Consider the following 19714-nt stretch of genomic DNA (forward strand, 5'->3'; position numbering starts at 1 on the left):
TTTTGTCACAAAGGAAGTGGTATAAAGGCGCAAATTAAGCCTAACGATACCTGGGGCGAGGCATGGTGTGGTCGCGCATATCGGACTCCATGGTGTGTCCAACAGGGCTATTTGGTGCGATTTGTGCAAAGGTGTATGTGATCACATCTGTACGCAGTGATGGCTTGCCTGGCTCAGCAGGGGTTACTGTGTTTCTAGGATCACTGCCAGGGAATATATGATCTAAGACTGAAGCAGCCAGGTGTGGGGGCCTGCGTGCAGAAGATGTATATATCATGTGAGATCTATTTTACAGTTCTGTAACTAACCATATGGTTTTGCTGCCCAACTGGTATTTTACTGGTTAGGCCAGTAAAGTTATTTGACAGAATTCTTACTGGTGACTGTGGCAACTCCAGCGGGTGAGCAGTTAATCTTTGAAGTGGGTGGTGTTTGGGTTACTTCAAAATACAAGATGTATAAGGACAGTATCCATGTGATAGTATCTTATCTAGTACTGGGCACCCACAGAACAGCTAATATCTTCAGGGCATGGACTCAGCAAGCTGCTGTTGTCATTCTTTAGGGACTCTCGCCCATGGTGACATGATAGCATCACTGGTGACCGTGGCGGCCATTGGAGGACACCGAACTCCCTGTCATGTTCGTGGAACCAGCATGAGATGCCGTGTGCTGTGTGACATGGCGCGTTATCCTGCTGGACGTAGGCATTACAAGGTGAGTAGGCTGACCATAAAGATATGCCTAATACCCAGAATGTAGGCTGTGGCATTTACACAATGTTCACTTGGTAATAAGGGGCCTAATGTACCAAATAAACATTCCTCACTCTGTTACATCACCACCAGCCCGAACACTGGACACAGCAGAATGGATCCTTGGATTCGTGTAGTCTGACCCTAACATCTGCATGTCGCAGCAGAAATCTAGAATCATCCCCTCATGCAACTTTCCCCAAATTTTACCTTCCCAGTGTTAGTGATCCTGCGCCTACTGTAACCTACGTTTCCTGTTCTTAGCTGGCAGGAGTGGCACCCAGTGTGGTCGTCTGCTGCTGTAGCCCATCCAGGTTCTGTGTGGTCACTTCCACCGTCAAAGTCACCAATGCTGGGCATCGCCCCAACTGATTGGGCCGATAATTGTACAGTGTGTGGCCATAACTGATAAGTAATTAGTTTGTCGGCCATGCTGAAATCATCCAGAATGGCTGATGGATACGATAATTGGTCGGCCGCATTGGGTAGTGTATGCCCTGCTATGGCCGACTGCTCGACATTTCCCCTGTACCTTCATAGGCAAGGAATGGGGAAAGGTTTTCCTCCCCAGGGGAGGAACCCAGATATTGTGGCCTTATACTGTGACAGTCATGGTGTATGGCCATGACATCTGATGGGTCTCTGCTTTAGATGATTGATCACGTCTTTCTGGTGTCTGATCAGAACAACAGCTGAACCTCATGACCATATCAATGCATGCTTTTATGCATTGAGCTGCTGTCGTCTCGTTTGTATTGGCTGGTTAGACATTTGCATGAACAAAGTGCTCATATGTATCTAAAGTGGCCACTAAGTGTGTCTGTCTGTCTATCTACCTTTTAATTTGATTTCTTTTGCCAATAACTATTTATAAGAATAAAGCCCATTAATTCTCTTGAGTGACTAGAGCCAAATAGAACAGCTGGTGATCCAGTATTTGTGTCTTTGTTTTATTTCAGCTTTATATTTCCTGTTGTGCAATTATTATTATTGTATTGTTTGTGAACAATTGCCTCACACATCATAAAATATCACGTTGGCTGCCAGTTCTATGGTCGTATAATTGAGATGGCTCAGTAGTATGTAATGTATGATTTTGGGAGAGGCACCGTTATGTTGGACTTTACTTTGTGGTGTTTTCACCCTCTTGCCTCTGAAAGTAAATGGAAAAGTTAAACTGCTCCCGAGTATAATCCAAGCTTCAATTCACAGCTGCAGAGATCAGAACGTTTCTTGCAGAATGTATTATCCTGGCTCATAGGTTTGGATTAGGGCTAACCTGCTAATAACACCCGTCTGTTTCTACAGGGGTTCTCCAACCAATATCATTGTGTATAATTGGGAGGCCTGCATGTCCTGTGGGCTCCGTACATTATACTGCTCCTTCATGTCACTGTTCTGCATACTGGTTGCAGTTATTTATTGAAGCACAAAGCTACATTCACTGTAGTAGCTTTGAATCAAAGTATCAAAGCGATTCTTCCCTGTTTTTCATAACCTGCATGTAGCAAAATTATCCATGTATTGGTGACTTTTTTTTTTTTTTATTATTATCAAAAAGCATTCCAAAATTGTTTTGTCCACCCTGCCATATTTTCCAGTGAATAAATGAGCCACTGCCCTAGTCGCTAAATAAACAGCAGCAAAGTAATAATTAAACTTAATTCCATATCACACCTTGTTTTTAGTACTCGCATCAAAGCATTCCCTTTTGTAGCATCTGATTTGCGCTCAATTCATACATTTGTGACAGATAATTATTACAGTCGGCAAAAGCTGAGCATTTTCTGATGTCTGTCTTATAAAACCGTTTTATCACTTTCATAGATGTTGCACTTAAACAACAAATAACTTCTCTCCGCTTGGTCATGGAGCACTTTGTGCTTGGAGGCCTGTGCTGTGTAGGGATAAAGCACACTTGTCCTGGGCGAGGGATGGGGGTGTGCGCTCAGCATGGGTTGTAGTCAAAATTTAGAAAGTCACAATAAAAATGTCAACACCAACATGTTGACTATCATACTGTCGACATGGTCATAAGGTTAACAGTTAAAATGTCAGCAGGGTCAAAATGTCAACCTTAAAAAAAAAAAAGTTGTCTATCCTCCGTGCGCTACAAGTCGCATTACACACTTAAGCGCCATACGTCTTTGTGCAATCCCCCCCCCTTTGCACAGATGTTTGTTTGCACACAGAATATGGGCATGCAGCATATCATTTTAATCAGCAGAAGCTGCTTGTGCGTCCCTATTAATCTCTCTTTGAGAATAAGACTATTTGTAATGGAAAAATTGCACAAAAAAGGTGTTCGGCACTATTGAGTCTCGCCACAGCGCATCTAGAAGGGTTGTTTAACGCGCAAGGAGGCTAGATGTATCTGTAGACAGTCCAAATGTCAACATGTACAAAATAGTTATTCTCAATGTTGACATTTTAGTTGTCGACTAATATAAATACTGATCATTCAGAATGGATAAAGGTGCGTACACACAACGATTTTTTGAACAATTTAACTATAATGACGTCATCGTTCAATCGTTCAAAAAATCGTTCAGTGTAAAACGATTATCGTTCATGCGCGTTCACGTTTGTCGATTTGTAGTTTGTAGTTCAGGCAGACTGGCCAACTCAACGATTTTCAATAGAAGTTGCAACATTTTTCCTTCAACACACAGAAAATCGTTGATTATGTAAAGTAAAACCAACTACTTTGTAAAATGATTTTCGTTCACTTTTTCAAGGGAAAAACTGAATCGAAATCGTTCATTACTTACAGGGAGGAACACTGTGCATGTACAAACACTGATGTAAAAAGATAAAGGATAAAACTGTGGCATGGCTATCTCTAGTACTAGCACAGCCTACTGCGTGCAGGGTGGGGGTGGTTTAAGAGAGGGACCGTAAAAAGGTCAAGTGTCTAGATTCTAACCAGATGCTAGACAGTCAATAAGTCGACTTGTAAGAAGGTTGACCGGGTCAAAGGGTTGACACAAAAATGGTCGACACATGATTTTTTTTTTTTTTCTAGCCCTATTCTTCACCCTAACCCAGTGGTTCCCAAACTTTTTTGACCCACGGCGCCCTAGAGTATCAGCCTTGTTTTCACGGCATAAACCATTTAATATAGTAGCGCTGTATAGTTTACACAATTTCAGTAAATAATTCACTTTAATAAAATAATTATGCATAAATGTTTAAAATATCATCATATATAAGCAAATTGCCTCACCCTAGTGATTGTCATATAAGAACCTTGCCTGTTCCTACGTATACGTCCGGTTTCAATATGGTATGGATTATAAATTTTAATCTCTTTTGATAATAGGACTGTCCAATAGGTAGATATTACCAAGGCTTTTCACCGGTAGAGGGATGGTCCTTTTAACATGTAGCTTCCATGTCCATGTGCAAAGCTTAGAGCCCTCAGATGTCCGCGGTGTACAGCCTGGTCCAGTCCAGTAAATCGGAAATATGATAGTTCCAAAGTGATGGCAACACTTTTGATGTCCGGGAAGGTGGTTCAGGTTTTGGATGGGCAGTAGATTACTTAGTGGGTGATGGCATAAACAGCTAATGCGTTTCGCTGTATGGGTTAACAGCTGGGACCAGATGTTAGTCAATAGGTTGACATGTAAGAAGGTCGACAGGGTCAAAAGGTTGACACAAAAATGGTTGGCACGTGAATTATTATTTTTTTTTCTAGCCCTAGTCTTCACCCTAACCCAGTGGTTTCCAAACTCTTTTGAACCACGGCGCCCTAGAGTATCAGGCTTGTTTGCACGGCACTCCAAAGCCAAAAGTTTGTTGTTGAGAAATGCAGAAAAAAATGTAGTAAAGTGAAGTAAATTGTGTTTACCTGTCATCCTTTAGGGTAAGCTATGTGGGGGTGGAGAGGTTTGCGCTTCTGTTTGTCCACATATTTACATTGCCCATAAATAAATTGATTTGGTGCTGGACCACCAACCAGAGGCACCCCTGCAAGTGTCCCAAGGCACTCCAGGGTGCCAGGGCGCACAGTTTGGAAACCACCGCGCTAACCCTCTTGGAGGTGCCTGACCCTAACCGTCCCATCTAGTGCCCCACCCTAACCCACCGGTAAGTGCCTAACCCTCCCTCCTGGTGCCTAACCCTCCAGTAAGTGCCTCACCCTAACTGTCGGGGTAAGTACCTAACCCTCCCTTCTGGTGCCTAATCCTAACCCTCAGGTAAGTGCCTATCCATAGAAAATGTGTTGACCATTGTTTTGTGTCAACCTTATTAAATGTAGACCTTTCGTGTGTTGACCTTTTGTCTCAGTTGACCTATTGACTGTCTAATATCTGGTGTCTATCTAGACATTGACCTTTTTACTGTCTATCTTTGGTCCATCTATGGTCTGGAACCCGTGCAGGGTAGTGTAGTCTGTATTGATGATTATTATGTTCTCTCTTGTATTTGCATTGTTTATCAAACCTAAAGAGGACCGGTGGAGGTGTTTTCCATACCAGCCAATCTGCTTCTAGCTATCATTTTATAGAATGTATTCGATAAATGATAGCTGGGATCTGATTGGTCCTTTAGTAGGTTTGATGAATCTAGCTATGTGTATCCTGCTTGCCTAGTGTCAGTGAATCACATCACAGTCAGGTGTAGCTTAGTGCGGCCACGCTGCTGTGGGCAAGATGCTCGGAGTAATTGGTTCTATGAGACAGCTCCCAGGAATGAAGACAGATCATGCTGTGCTTGTCACATACAATGTAATTGAGCTGTTATCAAAGCATGCATCTTACTGTCGGGCATTTCTCAATGTTCTGGAGTAATGTGCCCCAAGAGCTTCCAGATCTACATGGTTCTTAAGTTAATTTTTAAAGTAGACCTGTAAGGAAGATGGCTATTTTGTCACCTGAACAAATATTTAATTAATTAAGCATTAACACAACAATGAGCTTTAGAGATGACACTGAGTGTATGGACAGACTGCGCTCTCATTATATTAGGGGAGAGATACCAAGCCTTGGGAGAGAGCTAAAATGAAGACGTTGCTCAAAGCAACCAAAGTCTGTAAAATGATAGTTATAAGCTCATTGGTTGGTCTGGGCAACTTCCCCACTTCACCTCTCTCCAAGGCTTGGTATATCTGCCTTTATGTCTGGGTCCAACACCCCCCCCCCCCTCCCTCCAAATAAAATGGCTTCCTACATTGTGCGTATGCAGCTGGTGCACGTCAGCACCTGGTCTTCACAGTTCAGCTCTCTGGTGGGTTTATTTCCTGCATCATTTTTATGAATTCTTGATATGTACGAATAGTCTAATGCAGGAGATTTCACATGAATCTCCTACAGAGGGCCAATAAGACTGCAGATCACTGTCCTCATGATTATTTATGGGGACTACGTTCTGACCCATATGTACCAAGCTTTCCGGAGTTTGATCCTGTTGGCTTAGACCATCTTTAGGTAATGTAAATGGGTTTAAGCCAATGGAGGCTGACTCGCAGCCTCTGGCCAGTTCCGGACACTGTGCTCACACGCAGTCTCCGATTCCTCCAGACTCATCCAAAATGCTGGGGAAGTAACTTGCAGAGACAGCTGTGTCCCTGCGGGTTCAGTTTAGTACATAGAGGGGATAGTTTCATTCAAAAGAGATTTTTAATAATCGAGGCAGTGCCGCAATTATTAATCCATAGGCACCTAAATAACATAGAAGAGCGTTACAGCGCACGTATTCCAACAAGACCTACAGTAAATGCTTTTAGTAAACCATCAAACTGGGATTGATGAACTTCCCAGCATACCAATATGGCATTATACATCACTGACCCGCCTTGTGACCCTGTATGGACATTAACTTGTTATATCTTATCAAATACTAGTAAAAAAAATATGAACCTATATTTTTAGAGATTCGGAATACATTACTTTTTTTAGCACCTGATTCAGATACGTACGTAGAGCCAATGGTTTACGTACATATCTGAATGTAGGACGCAGATTTCCTGGCCTCACTAGCAGCCAGTAGCCGGCCAGGCTGAGAGAGCTTCAGCATACGCAGCCTGGCCAAAGCAGCAACCATTGCGACCTTGTGATCTGAGGCAGCATCTACGGAGGCTACACTCTGATCACAGATGCATGCTGGAGGTGTCTATTTCCTACAGATACCTCCATGCTGCCTATTCAGGTTAGTTGGGCAATATTGCACAGCTGCTTCCGGTCCCATCTCTGAATGGCTCTTTGTGCATTTGTGTATGTGAGCAAAATTAGCTGCTGTTTGTTACAACCGAACCACAGCCATCTTGCATCTTGGGAACCCAGCATTGCGGAGGTACCACTCCTTTCCGGCAACCAGCGCTATGGTCTATTGTCCTGCCAAAGGAGTCAGGGCATGGTTGGAATGAAAACTCTGTGACAGAGTTCTTGTATCTGGAGTACTGCGTAGATTGCTCAGCAGCCAATTCAACCAGGAGCTCTTGGCTCGAGGTGTTGGAGCACTTGAATGATTTCACACTTCTCCGACAGAAATACTGACTGCTATTTTTATTCAAGCATTCTCTTTTGTGTATTCCTTACTCTATATTGGCACCTGTTTAGAGTCTTAAAAACAGACCTTAAATACAGATTGCGGCATTTATCTTTATTTATAATGAAGTTGTAACAGTTGTGTCTGTACGTAGACATTTTTTGCAGAAACCTACTCCTTGGGACTGTGTATGTGTATGAACTATGGAGACAAAAAATATATATTAGGGAATTTTTGTTTGTCTTCGTTCCGGCATCACGCAAAAACTATGGGATGAATTGGGATTGCGCTATCAGTATTGTATAGCTTAGTCACTGAGGTATGTATTATCGCAATGTAACATGAGGGAGATGAGCAATAAAGGAAAAACCAGAAGCTTCACACTTGTCGTGTGCAGTGTGCAGGCTCCTCAGGCCAAAAATTGTTAGATGTATACAAATATATATTTTTTGTGGACAAATATACTTTTAGGGAATGTTTATGAACTATGGGGAGACACAAATTTTTTAACGGACTTTGCACAGGCTCAAGTTAAATATGAATGTGTGTGTATATGTGTATGTGTGTGTGTATATATATATATATATATATATTAGGGATGTGCAGGCTCGGATAGGTTCGAGTTTGCACGCTGAGTTTGGATTTTTCCCTCCAAAAAAACGGAACTCAGAAAGAGGCAAAACGTCATCTTGCATGGACAAACATCATCGTTCCCGGACAGTCCAGGAACGATGATGTTTGTCCATGCAAGATGACGTTTTGCCTCTTTCTGAGTTCCGTTTTTTTGGAGGGAAAAATCCAAACTCAGCGTGCAAACTCGAACCTATCCGAGCCTGCACATCATATATATATATAATTTTTTTATCTATGTGTGTATGTATCTCTATATCACACTCTGAATGCAAACCATTAAATATGTATGCACATAGAAATATATTGATATATAAATCAATCAATCTCAGTCTATGTATCTCTCCCTATTTTGCAAGAAAATCCAGCTATATATTAAGCACTAATTGGGCAGCTTATCTTGACTCATGAAGTTGCAGTATACACATCAAGCCAGAAGATTGTGCACCAAGACAAATACTATATATCATAGTCGCTGCTCATGTTACTTGCAACCTTTCAGTGTTACTGTAGGTTAAGTAGCAACGGATTTGGGATCTGCAAGATAAGATTTGTTTGTTTTAGACTAGACTGTGAGATTGATTGCCCCTTGAATTGAATTTTGTGGTTTACATAAAAAAAACAAAAAACCTGTGGATTCTTGGTTATTGGTGTACTGTTTATTATAGTGGTACAATAATGCCATGTCGCAGGCGATTGAATCTGTTTAAGATTTACACCAAAGCTAGGCAAGCTAAACTGAGGTGATTAGCTGACAGTCAGCCTGAGGCCGAACAACAATTGGAATCGCAAAAAGTGTACAGTATATAATATTTGCAGTTGAGATATCACAATGCGCAAAGACCATTTGTGATCAATGTGTACTATATAAAATATACATCACAATATTAGATGCCATTACTGTCTCTGTAAAATTAGTTCCGCTGAGCAATAACAGACATCCACGCGAGTGAAGCTGCGGGCAAACGCTAGTATAGAATATAATGGTATGTTATATTTACAGGTCACTACTTGCATACTAAAGTGCAGCATTATTTTTGGAATAGATTGTGGATTTTTGGTTTTGTTGACAGCAATGCTCTCCGTAAGGGGAAAGGACATCCGGAAAATACCATGCAGGTCTCTGTGCCTGTAGAGCCTCTACAGAGGTGGGCCTGCTGACAGACCTGTTCCTGCCTGCTTGGGACTCATTAGTGTCAGGAAGTTGGATACATGTGGCCTAAATGATGGTTTGTTCCTATAGACCGATCTGATTTGTAGATATAAACTTTTTTCTCCTATAACCATAACCAATTTGTTCTCCGAATTGCTGCTTATTCCGGAGTGTTTCTGTATAATTAGGAATTATCGATTCCTACCTACCTATACACTCTAAAATGTCGCTATTTAGTGTTGTAAGTCGCACAAGAAATAATTACTCTTCAGACTTTGATTGTGTTTCCAAAGCACAAAAAGATATTATTCACCAAAAAGCAGATAGTTACACGCTGTGATCTAAATACAATTAGCGCAAACAAATTATACAATCACAAGGTACAGTCGTTACATACGCATGCGCTCTGGATCCAGATCCCGGCATCAAAGATGAAACCTCCGTCAACAGCAAAAAAAGGATGACTGGCATTTAGTTTCAGAGAGCTTGCATATATACCCTTACAGAGATAGGCAATACAATAGAACAGGTTGGCATTATTCCAATTGGCTTCTTCCTGGTTCTTCTGTTACAGTACAGTTCATAGGTCAGTTCGTATGATCACAGTCCAGCCTCCAACAGCTTTGTGTCCATTTTCCCGCTGAATAACAAGTTTAAACTGGCTGCATTACATAGTGCATTTTAATGCCTAACTCTCTATGAACCATAATTTGCAGACACGTTGCGATTTCCTCACCGATGGAATCGGAAATCTGCAAATACACAGTAGTTTAGAATGACACCAAACACTGTCTGCTTATCATGTACTAAACCTCAGATATCAAATAACATGTATTCCACAACATTGCTGATAATGAATAAAACCTTAAATATTAACCTTAATGCTAGGGAACCTTTTTATGTAAGTGTGCAGTGTGTAAGTGTAAGGATTTTAAGAAAAGATGCTAGTTAGCGTTGTGCGACTACGTGTTTGTGGAGTACACCGTGGTACGTGTTATGCTGGATTGATCATATTATATGTTTTAGTAATGGAGCATACACACGGTCAGATTTGTCAGACTTGTCAGATTTGTCAGATGAACGATTTGAACGATTTTACCAAAGTTTTTAACGATTTGAACGATTTTTGACTGCATTAAAATGAATGGAATCGTCCAAGTCTGACTGCAAACACATCAGATGTCAGATATCGTTATCTGACAAACGGGAACGCGCATCGTTGATCGTCCATCGTTCAGGTATGTCAGATTTTCCTTCAGATATGAACGACTGATTTTTAAATCGTTATCGTTCATATCTGAAGGAAGAATCTGACCGTGTGTATGCACCATAATTGTCTGTATTTATATAATGAGGACTTTTAACATCTTTCTATTGCGTGGGAATTGCACAAGGCTAAATAATAGCATCGCCGTATGTAATTATGTGTGAGATTCGCTAAAATGGTGCTGAGCGGCCATTCGCAAATTGGCGTCTTGCAGCCATTTGCAAAATGGCGTCGTGCAGATTTTACTTTTAACAGATTCTGTCTCAGCCAATTATCCGGCTTCGACAGAATAAAGAACAGTTAGATTTTGGGAATCCCTCTGCCACAATTAGCATGTCTGTTTACATTCAACAATTGGAGACTCTTAGTGACGTGTTCATTTACTTCAATTTAATTGATTTGGAACATTTTAATTACGAAGCATGTCAGATAGGTGACTTCCTTCACATGGCTTAACTTAAATGCGTGTGATAATTACACTTGTTAGAGATCCTAATCCATGTGCATTAGACAAAGGGAAGGTGCTTACATGTGGATTAGCATAATGTAGTGTCTGAGCGGGCGGCCTGTTTACCTGTCACTGCTATAATGGCTATTTTGTGGGAGGATCCAGTCACAATGTCAACATGGACATTAGGTTTCACAAATGTGGACAGTACATCTTTGTTATTAGGTTTAGGGACTAGTGATAGGCCAAAATAATGTACAACGCTGTAAGTCTGTTAGGAGGAAAGGCAGAGGACTGTATATTATGAGGTGAGGGGCAACTCTGTGTATTAGTCGGATGGTAGTGATTTATGTATTATGTGGAGTGAAGAGGTGTGTGTATTAGGAGAAGGGGAGAGGTCTGTATATTAGGAGATTGGTATGTGTATAAGGACGAGTGCGGAGGTACCGTATGTGTGATAGGAGGTGTGAGTTCTGTGCAATAAGAGGTTGGGTGGCGGTCTGTGTATTTGGACGTAGGGAGAGGTCTGTGTATTAGGAGATGGGGATAAATATGTGTATAAGGAGGAGTGGTAAGGTATGTGTTCTAAAAGGTCGGTGGAGGTCTGTGTATTAGGAGAAAGAACAGGTCTGTGTATCTGGAAGTAGGTAGAGGTCTGTGTATTAGGGTGAGGATGGAGTTTGTGTGCTAGAAAGGGGAGGTCTATGTTCTGATGTCTATGTAATATGAGGAGAGGGCAGTTCTATGTCCTGATATCAGTGTAATATGAGGAGAGGGCAGTTCTATGTCCTGATATCTGTGTAATATGAGGAGAGGGCAGTTCTATGTCCTGATGTCTGTGTACTGGCACGAGGTGAAATGTACATGTTTTCTATCTCTCTAGCAATGTTGTATACTTGTTACAGTATCTGTTTCTGAGAGAACCGTCTTGGCAGATGTCCCTGCCTGCAATAGACCTCTGCCCTGTGTCTCAATGTATTTTTACACTGAGCCTCCCTTTCTGAGGTGAGAGGTTTGGGAGGATTCCAGCTCCCTTTGCATGCTAAGAGGGAGTCAAGTGGCCCTGGATGGGATGCTCGCTGCACTCTGATAAGGGGGGAGGGGGAGAGAGGGGGCCGTCTTGTGCTCCTTGTAGTTTTGTTCCTAGACGTCAGCTGAATATACATTATTTCTAAAAATGTTGCTTTTAAGAGGCATAATGCTCCCAGTGCTCATATACATGCTCTCCTTTCACACAGGAAGCCCAGCCTCTGAGTGACGCAGGATTCTCCCCTGGCTTTCCCTGAGTAGTTGTCTGCTGTGCTGCAGATACCTGGAGAGAGGTAACTTTTTACAATATATATTCCACAGCTGACATTTGGTCCTGCCCACGGGTGCCGGACTGTAGATAGACCGTAATTAATTAGACAATGTCTAGATCGACCCCAGTTGTTAGACAGTCAATAGATTGACAGGTACAAAAGGTTGACACACTATAGGTCGACATGTAAGAAGGTCGACATGTACAAATGGTCGACAGGGTCAAAAGGTCGACATGAAAATGGTCGACACTTTTTTTTTTTTAGAGTTAGGCACTTAAGATGAGCCAGTGTCCAACGTCATTCCCTACCATCCAAGTGGGCATGGAGGGGTAATAAATCCATGTGGCGAGCGAAGCGAGCCACCGTGCCCGCAGCGTGGCGAGCGAAGCGAGCCCGAATGTTTACGCAAAAAAAAACATAAAAAAAGTGTTGATCATTTTCGTGTCGACCTTTTCCATGTCGACCTTTTGACCCTGTTGACATTCTTACATGTCGACCTTTAGTACCTGTCGACCTTCTGTACCTGTCGATCTATTGACTGTCTAACAATTGGGGTAGATCTAGACATTGTCTAACTAATTTTTGTCTATCTCTTATACCACACCCCTGCCCACACGCTGTCCATTTACCCCCTGTCCTGCTCACACGCTATCATGTATGAAGTACAGATTAGTAAAATACATTATAAAGTAAAGCTTCTATTAAGGTGTTTACAGGCTCCTCCGAAATGTGCTATTTTAGTCTCCACGTGAAGCACTTAATAAACACCCCGCGGGCGGCCTAACATTGGCACAAACCCAAATCTACGCTGACTACACCTATATACTCTCCTCCCCCTGCTCCTGGTCATAAGGCCGAAGTCTGTTATTATAGTATAATTATACACCCACCAATCCAGAACAATTCTGCTTTTGTTTATTGTATATGAAGTTACTGTTTTACACAAATATTAATCAGCACAACCTAATGCTCGTGTCGCCTGTGTCCCTCAGTGACTCAGTTATCCTCTCAGGATCTTTTCAGATCTCCCGACTTGCTTTAACGCCAGAGATCACCATCAGACGGAAGAGCCAGGGTCCTGGGGGCAGCGTGGAGTCGCAGGATCATGTTTTGAAAATTACAGAGCTGCTGAGAGCGTAAGTGGATGGCCAGCCCCTCGGGTCACACCGGTTTCTTTGTTGTAACTTGAATGGACTTGTCTGGAAATGTCCTTTCTCTCTGAGATATACGAAAAAAAATAGTAATTGTAATATGTAGGGTTGTCATTTGTTGTGCTCCATGTTTTGTAGCCACACACCACCAAAATGTCCACCATTTCCAGGGAGTGTGGTTTAGTTAACTCTGCAATAAACTGACACTGCACCACGGGTTTTCCACATCCAATCCTCAGTGCCCCCAAACAGTGCATGTTTTCTGCATCTCCTTGCTGCAACACAGGTGTATTCCTGTGCTACGTGTTATGTATCATGTGGATTAGTTGTCCATATCAGCCAATCCGCTTCTAGCTATCATTTATCAAGTACATTCAATAAAATGATAGTGAGAACTGGGTTGGTTGCTATGTGAAACTTTTTCACCTGTCCCCGTTCGTGTTATCCAATCTCCCACATAGTATATCATAGCTCTATATTAAAACCCCCAGGAAATTATCCCGATAGTGAGACTCTGCGTACAAAGTTATATTTTCTTAAATAATAAGGATTTACCCAAAAATAAATTTTTCCATATTATATTCTTTTTCCATAAAATATAGAATAAAATGTGTAGTCGTTACATCAGACGTTTGTAAGGCTATTTTCATATTCCTCTGCTTTTTCTAGGCTATGTGCTCGAGGTTTGACCTACTTTTCCCAGTATAGGCTAAAACCACGTTTTCATTTATAATGAGGAATGATTTCACTGCAATGTAAAATAAGACCCATTGATTGTGATAATGTTCCTATTTTAGAGACTTGGGTTTTACTTGCTTTCTTTCTCTTTTTTTTATTTTTTTATTTTGTTTGAATTTATTTTTCAATGGACCGGGATTATTATGGGGCTCATTTATCATCGGATGTTATCATGCGCAACGAGTTTTAAAACTAGTTGTGTATGATAATGGTGCTCCAGCCAATCGGCTCCCAACTGTCATCTGGAGCACCATTTATCATACTCAATGGGCGGAATTCAATTGATTACGCGGTCCGGATCTCCCGTCTAAAGTGACAGGAGATCGCGGGCCGCCATTCAATTGCTGCCGTTCTTCGCGCTGATCGCGCCCATAGAGGTCAGGTTTAGCCGCATAAAGCAGCTAAACCCGACCAAAGTGCTGGGCGCGATCGCGAAAAGTGATGTTTGGGCGCCCAAACATGTCACTTTTCGCACATTTCAGCTCTCATCCCCCAGGGGCTGCGAGCTGAAATGTAGCGCTTGGCAGCTGATTGCGCCCGACAGGAGCAAGAATAGAATAGCTCCGTCGGGCGCGATAGGGGATGAAAACAATTGAATTCCGCCCACTGAGTGTTAAAACTGGTTACGTACAATAAAACTTGATGATAAATGAGGCCCCTATGTTACAAATACTCTCAGTTAATTGTAATGCAGCAGTTACATGATCCTACATGTCATTACACTAAGGGGGTCAGGAAACTAGAAATACCGGCCCAACCGGAGCTACAGGCACTTGGTAAATCTGTCAGTTCTACAGAATATTCCCACCAGTGTCTAAGCATTTCTATGGAGTGTAGCATTCACGGTTTAGTGAGTATTACGTCAGATTTTAAAAAGTAATGACTGATGTACTCCCTAATTACACTGGCAGCAACCAACCAGTTGTTTAGCTTTCATTGTTGGCAGATGACTGGTTTGGTCATATTCTGTGCATTGTCTGTCACACATAACTTTTTTGCATGTCCATTTACCATAATAATCGGTGATCCTTGTGTTAGTCTCCACGGTTAATGCATTGTTGGCAATGTGCGGCTGCTCACCTCACTAATTACAGTATAGCGACATTGCGGCTGATCCTGTGCCATCTAAGCGATGTTGGTGGTCGGGAGGTGCCAGAGAAACAGTCTGAATGAAGCGCATTGTGGCCATCAATACGAACTACATATCCCCATAAGGTGCGTACACACTACACGATATGCTCCCTGAGCGATATCGTCTAGTGTGTCCCCGGCAGGCTGTGCTCAATGTCGTTCATGACATTGAGCACAGCCACTGAACGATATCATTAACGATATCGTTCAGCGCCGGGCTCTCTCCCCCATTCCCTGACATGCAGCAACCTGACGAGATCGTCAGGTTGGCCTGCATGTCAGCCCGATGAACGATGATGACGAACGACCCACGGGAACGCGCGTCGTCGTCATCGTTCATCTTTTTGGGCTTAAAAATGGACGATAAAGTGGACGACTGAACGATATCATTATCGTTCAGTCGTCCACTTTATCGCCCAGTGTGTACGCACCATTAGAGTCTTGCCTTGTTCCAGCTCTCCCTCTCAGGTGCATATTGGTTTAATATGTATTATTTATTAGCAGTTACTCGTATAGCGCACACATGTCACGGCGCTATACAGAGACTATATGGCGATGCACGTTAGTCCCTGCCTCAGTGAAGCTTGCTATCCATTTAACCTACTAGTATGTTTTTGGTGCATGGGAGGAAACTGGAGCAACTAGAGGAGCCCCAGGCAAGAACGGGGAAGACATACAAACTCCACTCAGATAGTGACTTGGTGGGAATCTGACTGAAGACCAAGTGATGCGCGTTAGTAATGCTAACCACTACACCCACAGTGCATACTTTAAGATCTAGGAATGATACTGTAACCTGATTCGTCAACATGTAAAACTCCTTTCCCGAGTGTACTTTCTTCCAGGTACTGTCTGTTTTCTGTTCTATCCGGCATTGTGAGTACAACACTGTAACAGGCTAACTAACCATCTTTTGTATTTTCAGCCGTTGGCAGGGTACCTGTACTGGCCAGTATGGGGGAAAGGGGTCACTCGGGAGGGCCAAAGGTGAGACTGTTCCTTAGGGAGCAAAGCCTGTGCACTCATGGAGCCTGGGCACCGCTGACCAATAATCAGCAGCTGGAAACGGATGACCATGATTCTGCTTCATTAACCTAATGGGTGCATGATTTCCCCTCCCTGCTCTAATCACAGCTTCTGGGTGCTTGCTATGTATAATCACCACGAGATCAGCTTCCTGCAATGTCATAACATAAATGGTTCATGTGTTGTAGGTGCCTGGGGATGGGTGTCAGTGAGGAGGGAGGCAGTACGGGAAGGGAACCATTTACCTCACTCCTGTTACAGGGTTGGGCATATTATTTCAGCTAAGGGATATTATACCCAGTTCCATATATAAGGGAATATTTAGTCTCCCCCATAAAATGTAGAGTCTGGAATGAACGCCCTCGTTCCTTTTATTGTCTCCTGGTGACCTACACATATAATATTCTACAGTAGGGATCACATAATTACCTCATTATGGCCTCCATTTATTAATGATTGCAATGCGATCTCGGCGTGACATTACCGCCCATGATCACATTGCAAGATGCAGTCATAGCGCCCGGATGTATCATACGGCACATGCAGGGACACTGGGTCCAATCGCTCCCGATGCTGCTGCACATGCGTGGCTGCCATTGCCAGGGAGGGTTCCATAGGCTACAGCGGCTAATGTCATCTTCATATCAGGGGCGTATCTATAATGGGTGCAGGGTGTGCGGGGAACACGGGACCCCTGGGTCCAGGGGGGCCCCGCACCGCACACCCTGCACCCATAATATTACTTACTCTCCGGAGTCCCACGTCAACGTGGGGGTCCGCTGCTGTAAAACAACTGGAAAATGGCCGCGGCGGCCATTTTCTCGGTGACCTGTGCATACATTATAGACTCTGGGCACACTCCATAGGAACCTCTGGGGGATGTGGCTGCTAGAGGGAATGGAGAGGTCACAGCAGGTATCAGAGATGCCTGCTGCGGTCCCTCCTTCATACATCCAGGGGAAACTTCATATTTGTGATTTAACCCCCGAAAACGGGTGTTTTGGGTATTAAACCTCAAATCTACAATAAGTATGACGCAAATATGAAAGCACTAATGTCATTTAAATCCTCCTATGTGTATGGCAATTTCTTTAGTCAGCTATCTCGTTCTCTTTCTAAAAACAAAACTTATTGTATTTCACTATACAATGGGAAGTCACAGTCTAGAGCAGGGGTTCCCAACCACTGTCCTCAAGGCACACTAACGGTCCAGGTTTTAAGGATAGCCATAGTTGAGCACAGGTGACTTAATTGGTACCTGAGGTATTTTGATTTAACCATCTGTGCTTAAGCACAGATATCACTAAAACCAGGACTGTTAGTGTGCCTTGAGGACCGAGGTTGGGAATCACTGGTCTAGAGTGTATGCTGTTGTCCTGACTTGAAAAAAGGTAACCATGGAGGCAGCCATCTTGTGGACTTAAGCTATAATCATAAAACATGTGACTTATAGATTCAGTAGGGATTAGTGACATTACTGAGGCATGAGGTACTCTGTGTTCTCATGCATCAGTGATGTGACTAGTTCCTTGTGAACTGACATGCTAATAATTGGTGATGCTCACAAAATGGCTGCCCTCACTGTGCTTGGGTGACGGGTCTATTGCCTGCACTGGGTGCGCCACTATGTAAAAATAGGCAAAGTTTGTTCCTGCAAATATAATATTTTTCCACGTAGTCACACAGTATTGTGCATGTTTCTTTGTTCAATGTATTTTCAAGCATCAGGCAACTTTGATTTGTATTGTATAGGTCTTTCTGCAACTATTACTCAGTTCCTTGCTTTGTCCTTTGTACTACTTGATATATCGGGCAGGTATTTTCCCTGACACAGCTGCTTGCTGGGTACAGTTGGTAGTTAAACGTAAATGGCTTCGCCTGATATAGAAACTTGGGTGAAAAGCACAGAAAGGCCAAAAAAATGAGCTGTGTATTTTACAGTGTCCTCATGCAGATTACACTACTATAAGCCTCATATTCCTGTGCTAAACACGTCATAAACATGATCAATAGTCACAATTATAGAGTAGAAACTGGCCTATTTTGCAATAATGCCAACATGAATTGGCAGATACTATACAGCAGAGGAAGCCATGCAGAATTACACCCATTAGCATTAATGATGGCAATGCCTTACTGTCCTAGTCACACTGCATTGTGAGTCACTGCATACCTTCTGCTTCGCTCAGTCCTATAACTGGCTTGTGTGCACACAGATCAATACACGTGTGTCTCACTGATTCCATCGCTGGCACTGCCAAGCTGATCCTCACTGTGTAATATTAACCAGCAATGGATTTTCTTACTTTGTTTCAGTACAAAAAACAATCTCATTGTACAACCCTGTCATGTGGAAATGCTTGTGGATCTCCTTTCCAGTAGGTCTTCATGCAGATTAATCTGGACCGCTAATATCTGTGTGCGGATGCCACCTGTTCTTATGTTCCACCTTTGCTTAAAGGGGTGTACATGTTGTTCGATCTGTAGCAGCCTCTTCAGTGCCATCTCCTGGGTCCCCAGCGGTCATGTGACCAGCACTTCCAGCGGGGATGTATGACAGAGCGGTGTTCCAGGGAGTTTTATACCCCTATCCTTCCCCCTATTGCCTAACCCCCCCCCAAGCAGTCTATCTCTAGTCTTCCCCACAGCCTAATCTTAACCCTCCTGGCGGTGCCTAGCCGTAACCATCGGTTGCGATGGTAACTGACGGATGGTAACTGACGGCCATATGACTGGGTCCCTGCTGAAAGACCTTCCTCTGAGAGACCGTGTGTGTGTGTGTGCTTGTGGCCACAGGTAGCCGTGGGTGATCCTCAAAGATTACCTCCTTATCCCCTGCAAAGGTCTGATGAGACAATAAAGTGCACCCACCTGCATTGGGGAAGGGGAGGTGTGCAGGTACATATGCACATTTTAACTGCTGTACCATAAGAGAGTTTTATTAGGAAAAATAAACTTTGGGGAAGATATTTCTTTCTAATGTGATAGGAGATGTAGGGACATATCTATTATAAAATGTATCCAGCCCCCAATAATGAAGAATCCTTATTTTGGCAATAGGGATTCTTCTTCGGGGGAAACGTACCAATCTGAGTCACCGGGACACTGGCTCCGATGATCGTATAGGTGATCATTTTACTTGTGTGTTTCGGAGCTGGCCGGGCCACTCTGTATGCACAACTCTAATGCCATATACTGCCCTCCGGTCCAGCACAGTGGCAAGTCTCTCTCAGAGGGGTAACAACAAAGGCTGGCAGGTATGTCATAATTACCCCGGCTTTGTATTGTCCTGTTGTGCTAAATGGCAGTCCTGGTTATTGATGGCTGTGGCTCTAAACCAACAATGCCCCTGTCATATTATGCACAATGATTATAAAAGCTCATTACCATGTAATAACTGGCTGAAGTGCCCGGGTTTAAATCTTTAAGTTTTATGTGATGTCGTCCAAAGCCATCCAGTGGAAAGTGTTGGAACAGGCTCCCAAGGTCAAAGTTCTGCCCAGCATACGTCAACGGGAGATCTGACCAGGACCCTAACCCCCCCCAAAGCCTGGTCAGGAGTGTCCGAATGCATAACCAGACAGACGGACAAACAAACAAACTGATGACTCTTATATAGAAG

At 43.0% G+C, this 19714-nt stretch overlaps 1 protein-coding gene across 8 annotated transcripts in view; it reads left to right on the forward strand.

The window, feature by feature from the left end:
* LOC148502566 (death-associated protein kinase 2-like) overlaps nt 1-19714 on the forward strand; it is a 138970-nt gene that overhangs the window by 76849 nt on the left and 42407 nt on the right. For 5 of the 8 annotated variants that reach the window (XM_088449625.1, XM_088449624.1, XM_088449627.1 and 2 more), the window contains 3 exons: nt 11984-12067; nt 13059-13182; nt 15992-16053. In XM_088449625.1, the coding sequence (XP_088305751.1) occupies nt 16021-16053 (33 nt within the window). In that variant the 5' untranslated portion in view covers nt 11984-12067; nt 13059-13182; nt 15992-16020. Of the gene's footprint in view, nt 1-11983; nt 12068-13038; nt 13183-15991; nt 16054-19714 lie in introns of all 8 variants that reach the window. The other 3 variants (XM_088449630.1, XM_088449629.1, XM_088449631.1) reach the window with 3 other exon arrangements.

This window comes from Taudactylus pleione, unplaced genomic scaffold, assembly GCF_031769625.1.
Source record: "Taudactylus pleione unplaced genomic scaffold, aTauple2 ptg000490l, whole genome shotgun sequence".
NCBI lineage: Eukaryota > Metazoa > Chordata > Amphibia > Anura > Myobatrachidae > Taudactylus > Taudactylus pleione.